The 8,069-nt window shown below is 39.0% G+C and overlaps 1 protein-coding gene across 1 annotated transcript in view; it reads right to left on the bottom strand.

Moving 5' to 3' along the window:
* The window catches only part of FREM2 (FRAS1 related extracellular matrix protein 2), a 288,153-nt gene that overhangs the window by 136,868 nt on the left and 143,216 nt on the right, over window positions 1-8,069 (bottom strand). Inside the window, exon 3 of the mRNA XM_006873709.1 lies at window positions 7,570-7,716. Within this exon, the coding sequence (XP_006873771.1) occupies window positions 7,570-7,716 (147 nt within the window). The remainder of the gene's footprint in view (window positions 1-7,569; window positions 7,717-8,069) is intronic.

The following is an 8,069-nucleotide window of genomic DNA, read 5'->3' as shown; positions in this document are numbered from 1 at the left end:
ACTCCACAATCCCCAGTCAGGCCTTTTCCTGAGTGATAAACAGTTCAGGGCCGGCTGTGGCCATTTTGCACTGTCGTTTGGTTTTAAGTGGACACTGTCACTTTAAATTTCGAGGAGCTCTGTGCACATGCATAGTAGAACCCTCCAGGGTTGGGGTGGTGTGTCCACTTGCTCAGGCACCCTCTCTAGTCACAAGAATGAAGGTGCGCAGACAGAGAGAGACCAATGAACAGATACAAAAAAAGAGTGTCCACACCTTCTCTCTGCAGTTCTGTCAGGCGTCCATGGTTGCTCTGATCCTTCGTTTGCTTGGTCTTGCCCAAGATGGCAGCTCTAGGAGCAGCTGCAAACCTTGCATTAGAAAGCAATGGATTTATTACTTCTCCTACAAATTCCCCTAGCTGTAAGCCTTCCAACCTACTAAATATTCCTTTATATGTGGTTCAGAGTTCTGGCACCATCCCCTGAGCCTGCTTGTTCCAGTATTCTGTGTTGTTGCTGACGGAGTTCCTCACTGCACTGCTACTCAATCCGCCATCTTGTTTGTTCTGTTGTTTGATTTTTGACTGCTATTATGGTGTGATGATATTTCCAAGCAAAATGAAGCCTTTGACAACTTTAATCTTTTTTCCATTTTCCAGCATATGGATTGAATAAGTATGGAGAAAGGATACACACCTTTGCTGATTTTAAAACTATTCAGTATCCCCTTGTTCTTTTTGAATGACTGCCTCTTGGTGTATGTACAGGTTCCTCATGAGTACAATCATTGTTCCAAATACCCAATCTTCCCAGTGTCATCTATAAGTTTGTTATGATTCACGCAGTCAAATGTGTGAATAAAACACAAGCAAACATATTTCTGGCATTCTCTGCTTTCAGACAAGAGCCATCCGGCATCACAATGATATCCCTCATTTTACATCCTCTTCTAAATCAGACTTGAATTTCTGGCAGCTCCCTGTTGATGTACTGCTGCAACTGTTTGGACTATCCTCAGCTAAATTTTACTTACGTGTGATAATGATGATATTGTTCAATCATTTCTACATTTCTTTGGGTAAACTTTCTTTGAAATTGGCACAAATATGGATCTCTTCCAATCAATTGACCAGGTGGCTGACTTCCAAATTTCTTGGCACAGACAAGTAAATACCTATTTCAATAGATATTCCATCAATTCTGGAGCTGTGTTTTTGCCAATGCCTTCAGTACAGCTTGGACATCAGCTTGGATATCTTCAGTACCATTGGTTCTGGATTATATGCTATGTCTTGAAATGGTTGAATTATTTTTGGTACAGTGATTTTGTGCATTCCTTCCATCTTCTTTTGATGGTTTCCACATCATTCAATATTTTGGTCATGTTGTTGTTGTTATTGTTGAGTGCCATGGAGTCAGTTCTGAGTATTAGTAGTGTGGTATAGAGTTTTCAAGGAGTGGCTGGTGGGTTTTGACCACCAATCTTGTGATTAGTAGACCAGCTCTTAGCCTAAAGCATTATACCCAAGACTCTACTCCACAGAATCCTTCAATACTGCAAGTTGAGGCTTGAATTTAGTCTTCAGATTTTTTATCTTGAGAAATTATGAGCATGTTCTTTCCTTTTGGTTTTTAAACTCCAGGTCTTTGTACATTCATCATAATCCTTGACTTTTTCTTCTTAAGCTGCTCTTTGAAAATTTCTATTTAGTCCTTTTACTTCATCATTTCATCTAGTTGTTTTATCTTCTCTACACTGAAGAGCAAGTTTTATACTCTCTTCTGGTGTCCATTTTTTGTCTTTTCTTTCTTTCCTGTCTTTTTAATGACCTTTTCTTTCTTCATGTACGAAGCTCTTAATGCCATCCCACAACTCTTCTGGTCTTTGGTAATTAGTATCTAAGACATTAAATTTTTTCTTTAGCTAGTATCTAAATTCAGATATTCAATGTCATATTTTGACTCCTGTGGACTTGTTTTAGTTTTCTTCAGATTCAGCCTAAACTTGCATATGAACAATTGGTGGTCTGTTATACAGTTGGCCACTGAACTTGCTTTGGCTGAATATATCGAATTTCTCCATGATGTCTTTCCACAGATTTAGTCAATTTGGATCCTGTGTAATCCATCTGGTGAGGTCCATGTGTATGTTATTGATGTGAAGTGCTGTCGAGTCAGTTCTGACCCATAGCAACCCTGCATAGGGTTTCCGAGGAGCAGCTGGTGAGGTTGAACTGCCAACCTTGCAGTCCAAACAGCTTTGCAGTCTGGCACATTAATCCACAGCACCACACCAGGACTCCGAGGCTCATGTGTATAGTCACCTTTTGTATTGTTGAATAAAGTATTTGCAATGCATAAACCATTGGTCTTGCAAAATTCTATTATGCGATTTCCAGCATCATTTCTATCACCAAATCTAAGTTTTCCAACTACTGATCCTTTCTTTTTGTTTCCAACTTTTGCATTCCAACTACCAGTAACTATCAATACATCTTGATTGCATGCTTGATCAATTTCAGATTGAAAAACTTGGTAGAATTCTTCAATTTCATCATCATTGGCTTTAGTAGTTGGTTTGTAAAGTAGAATAATAGTGGTATTAACTGGTCTTCCTTGTAGGCGTATGGATATTATCCTATCACAGACAGTACTGTACTTCAAGATAGACCTATAAATGTTCTTTTTGACAATGAATATGAGTAAACCATATGACTATCTGATTCAAATACCAGTCCATTTCAGCGTACTAATCTATGATATTGATCTTTATGTATTCTATTTCCAATTTTCCTAGATTCATACTTTGTACATTCCATGTTAGGATTATTAATGGATGTTTGCAGCTGTTTCTTCACATTTTGAGTTGTGCCTCATCAGAGAATGAAAGTCTTGAAAGCTTTGCTAAACCATTCGTGGCATCATGGTCAGCTATACTTTGAGGAATAAGCTCTTCTCCAGTTGTATTTTGATGCCTTCTAACCCGAACCTTCATCTTCAGACACAGATATAGCTGACGATGTTCCAATGTTATTCATAAGGTTTTCAGAAAAAGAAATTCAAGCCTCAAATTGCAATATTGAAGGATTCTATGGAGTCCTGGATGTGGCACTTTAGGATAAGAGTTACTAATCATAAGGTTGATAGTTCAAACCCACCAGCCACTCCTTGCAAACCCCTACACAGGGTTGTTATGACTTTGAACTGACTCGATGACACTCAACAAGAACAACAACAACAACAAAAGTTTTTCATTCATAAGTGTGCTTCCTCTCCTTCCTAGTCTGTCTTAGTCTGGAACACCTGCTGAAACTTGTCCACCATACTTGAGTCTGCTGGTATTTAAAATACTGGTGGCATAGCATCCAGCATTACCGCAACACACAAGCCACCATAGTCTGACAAATTGACAGATGACTAGAGGATTAATGGATTTTAGAGGTTAGAAAATGAATAATCATGTCTGGTAAACTATATACACAAATGATAAACAATTCATAATTTAAAATTGTGGTCCTCAGGTAGCTAATATTCTGTCTTCAGACACAAAGGAATCTATTTAATACAAAAAGGCTACTAATGAAAGTGAAGGCTCTATGGGAAGAGTAACATGAAAATCTATTCATTGTAAAATACCTATTAGGTTGTGTTTTGGTTTCCTCTGACTTCCATCCCAGGTTCTATCATAAATTCTATTACCACTTTCCATGACTGACAGTTGTGAACTACACACAGATGTCTTTACAACCTTCTGCTGTCTCAGGTTACTTAACAACCAGTTGAGGGTAACCAGGTCGAGCTATACACTTTTTCAGAATCGTTGGTGCTGACCTCCGTATTGATAGGAAGTAAACGTTTATGAACAAAATAACTGCAAGAGAAAATGTGCTCTTATATGACATTTTAGCCTTCAGCTTAAAATAAAACCAAGTCAAAGGAGAAGAAATGAACAAAACATAGTTTAAGAAATATTTTTCAATATTAACTTTTCAATGCTATCCATGGGCTAGTAGAACTAAGGAGTTAAACATACTCACTAAGAGTGGGAATTCAGCGTAAACAGAAACAGACAGAGCATCCTTAAAGATGTTTATTACCTATGGTACAAACAATTATCAAGCTACCTTATTTCTTTAAGCACAAAGCAGTACAGCTAAGACTAGCTTTTCCCTGTTAGTAAGACAGACAGGGTCAGGTAGGTGTACACAGAAAGTCTAGATAACCAGATGCTATCATGTCCAACTGGCTCTGACCCATGGTGACATATTGTAATCCATAGGGTTCTCAGTGGCTGAGTTTGGGGTAGCAGATCATCAAGCCTTTCTTGTGAAATGTGTCTGGGTGGGCTTGAACCTCCAACTTTTCAGTTGGCAGCTGAGCATGTTAACCATCTGCACCACCCAAGAACTCCACAGGCCCTTTAAAAAAGAGCAAAAACTAGCATTTTTTTTCTGTTCACAGGTTAAATACAGAGGTAAGTGATGGACTATACAGACACATGTAGTGAAAGACGGAAGTGAGCTGTTCTGGCTGTAGGGCAGAGATGGTCAGGGCACAGCATGAAAACCAGTCTCCTGGAGCCCTGGTGGCACTGTGCACTAGGCTTTGGGCTGCTAACCACAAGGTCAATGGTTCAAACCCACCAGTCACTCCACAGGAGAAAGATTTACAGTCTCATGGACCATACATACGGTCACTACAACTCATGGCAGTGGTTTTGGGGTTTTCGTTTTTGTAAAGTTAAAAAGCGACAGTGTTTTAAAATTTGGAGTATTTACTATCCAGAATCCAAACATGTTAGGGGAGACCACAGGACAGGAAGAGTGGTGGCAGAGATATGAGGGGACTTCAAACAGTTTGTGGCAAAACTCCATTATCTTTTCATTCCATTTTCCACAAATTTTCTTAAGAACCTGTATGCTGTGTATGCACGTGACTATATGTTTGCATGTGTGTGTACGTGTGATATATTGGTAGGTATTTGGGTTTCACGGACTTGTAAAATTTAAAAAATAATAATTTTGGAAAGCAACATATGGTTGCCAACTTTTCAGTTTGCTGAGATTTTCCTAGATTCTTATCTTAATTGATAAACTCACTCCATGAAAGCTCTTTTACTCCATACCTTGTTAGCGATACTATACAGGGTTTCCTAGGTTGCAAATCTTTGTGGGAGCAGAAACCTTATCTTTCTCCCACTGAGTGGCTGGTGGGCTCAAAATGCAGACTTTGTGGTTCACAGTCCAGCGCTTATTCTACTGCACCACCAGTGCTCCCAGTCCAAAAACATCATATACTTAGGGTGCTATCCTTTTTATCAACATATAATAAATATAACTCATTAAAATGACCAATATACCTACGATATTTCTGTCTTATGGTTACATAAAATCGCATGTGAATTTTAACTGGGCTTGAAAGAAGTTTTATTGAAGTTAAATTTTGATTCATTTATATTTTAAAAAGGCAGAGCAGGAGCAGATGGTTAGCATTGGGCATCTAACTTCCAGTTACAAACAGGAGTTACACCACATGTCTTTTATTGAGTCCACTGGGGTTCTGGGAAAGGGAGTGACAGATAAGAGCATGCAAATGCAGTGAACAGTAACTTGGGCAATGCTTCAGAGGTATAAAACATTACTAAGGTCTAGTAACACTTCAAAAAAAAAAAAAAAAAGGTTTATCATATGAGTGATTACTTTCATTTTGTAAAATTATTTTCTATCAGAGACAGTCACTTGTAGGTAGAAGGTTTGAAGAGTTCTGACTTCTGCCTTTGTTCTCTATGGAGTCCCCGGGTATTGCAAATGGTTAAGGGTTCAACTACCAGCCGAGAGGTTGGTGGTTCAAACCTATCCAGAGGCAAATCATTGAACAGGTCTGGTGATCTGCTTCTCAAAGGTCATGACTTTGAAAGCCCTATGGAGCAGTCCTACTCTGCCCACATACGGTTGTTAGGAGTCAGAATTGACTTGCTGGCAATACAACCACAGCATGGTAAATAGCTGTAAATGGTGTAATGGTGATGTAAATGGTGAACGAGCCTGGCTGCTCACTGAAGTCCAGAGATACTTCTGAAAAATCATCCACTGAAAACGCTTTGGCATACTGTTCTACTATGACACGCGTGGCGTCACCACGAGTTGAAATATATTCGATGGCAACTGGTTTTGTGTTTTTATGGAAACACCAAGGCCTTTTGTTACTGAAGGCATTTTCAATGAGGACAATCACTGGTGCAGTAAACAGCAGTCAGTATTAATATGGACACAAATCTGTTTCTATAGCTTTAAATGTCAACATCTTAAGCTTTAAAACTTGATTATTAAACAAAACTTAGTATGAGAATGAGTTAAAAATTGTCAGCACTCCAGCTGTAGAATTTATTTTAATCAACTTTTAGAAAAGACAAATGCATCATTTTTTGACATAATCTCCTTGCTTTTCAATGCAGTTTGTCTGTCTGTCAACAACCTTTCGCATTCCCTTATTAAAAAATGTTGTAGGCTGAGCTGTTAGCCATGAATACACCACTCTCTTCACTTCTTCGTCAGGGGTGAATCTTCCTCCTTGAAGGGCTGCTTCCAGGGGACTAAACAGGTGAAAGTCTGATGCACTAAGATCAGGACTATAGGAAAGATGCTTTAACACCTCAAAATGAAGTTTATGCAGCATGTCAACAGTGTGGGCAGAGGTATGTGGACATGCCTTGTAATGCAAGAGCACAATGCCCTTGGATAGCAGTCCTCTGCATTTAATCTGACGTTTAGGCTTCAGCTCTTCAGTAAGCATTCCACTGTAATGTGCACTGTTGATTGCTGAAACTTTACTGACTCTTGATTATCCTAGAAAACAGCAAGCATCAATTTTCCAGCTGATGGTTGACTTTTAGACTTTTGCTTGGTCAGCTATGAAGGATGTTTCTATTCCACACTTGGTTGTTTAATCTCAGGTTTGTAGCAGTGGATCGTGTCTCATCACCAGTAATGATTTTTTTAAAAAGAAACTTTTACCTTCCTTCAAGTGTTGGTTCACGTTTTGTTTGCAGATGTCCAAATGCTTCTGTTTATGCTCTCCCATGAATTGTTTCTGTAACCATCTTCCTCAAACTTTTTGAAACCCAAGTCTATTGTGGATTATTTCAAAGGCAGAGCCATGGCTGATTTGCAAATGATTTGCCACATAATCCACTGCAACTCGTCTACTCAACAGAATTATTTCATGTGCACGCTCAATGTTGTCATCGGCCATGGATGTGCACGGGTGTTTCAATCTAATCAGTGTGGGTAATTTTTTACTCACTCTTATGTCTCAATCAAGGAGCTCTGGTAGCGTAGTGGTTACGAATCGGGCTGCGAACCTTAAGGTCAGCGGTTCGAAACTACCAGCCGCTCCGCGGGAGAAAGATGAGGCTTTCTACTCCCGTAAAGATTTACACCCTCAGAAACCCTGTACAGGGTCGCTATGGGTCGGACCCGACTCGATGGCACTTAACAACAATGTCTTAATCACTGTAGAAAAATTATGTAGAAAAAAAGCTTTGCTAGAGAATGGGTTTTTTGAGACAGAGATGCAAATTAAACTTACTTATAAATGAGGTTTCTCCCAAGTAGCCTCTACGTTTAAGAACAACATCTAGAAATTTGGAGTCCTCATTGATCAGGTAATATTCCTTTTCAAAGGAGATCCATGCCCAATTCAGACGAAAATGTTGGTTGATTAACTTGTTTCCACCTGGAAAATAATAATTTAAAGCCTAGATTAGTGCTTCTGGAATAAGTGACTTTAAAAATTCCACAAACTACTTTCATTTGATAAACAAGTCTAGAATATTGAAACTCATACAAACACACATACACACACATATTTATATACTCCTGGTATGGCACTGTAGGATAAGCAATGGACTGCTAACCACTGGGTCAGCGATTCAAGATACCAGCTGCTTCTTGGAAGCCCAATATAGGGTCACTATGAGTCAGAACCTACATGTCAGCACTTAACAAAAACAATAGTATACACTTTTGTTGTTGTGTGCCATTAAGTTGGTTCTGACTCATAAAAACCCTGTGTAGGACTTCCAAGAG

This window comes from Chrysochloris asiatica, unplaced genomic scaffold (genome assembly GCF_000296735.1).
Source record: "Chrysochloris asiatica unplaced genomic scaffold, ChrAsi1.0 scaffold00250, whole genome shotgun sequence".
Classification (NCBI taxonomy): Eukaryota; Metazoa; Chordata; class Mammalia; order Afrosoricida; family Chrysochloridae; genus Chrysochloris; species Chrysochloris asiatica.
The sequence above is the reverse complement of the archived record's forward strand: the minus strand, read 5'-3'. Positions and strand labels throughout refer to the sequence as shown.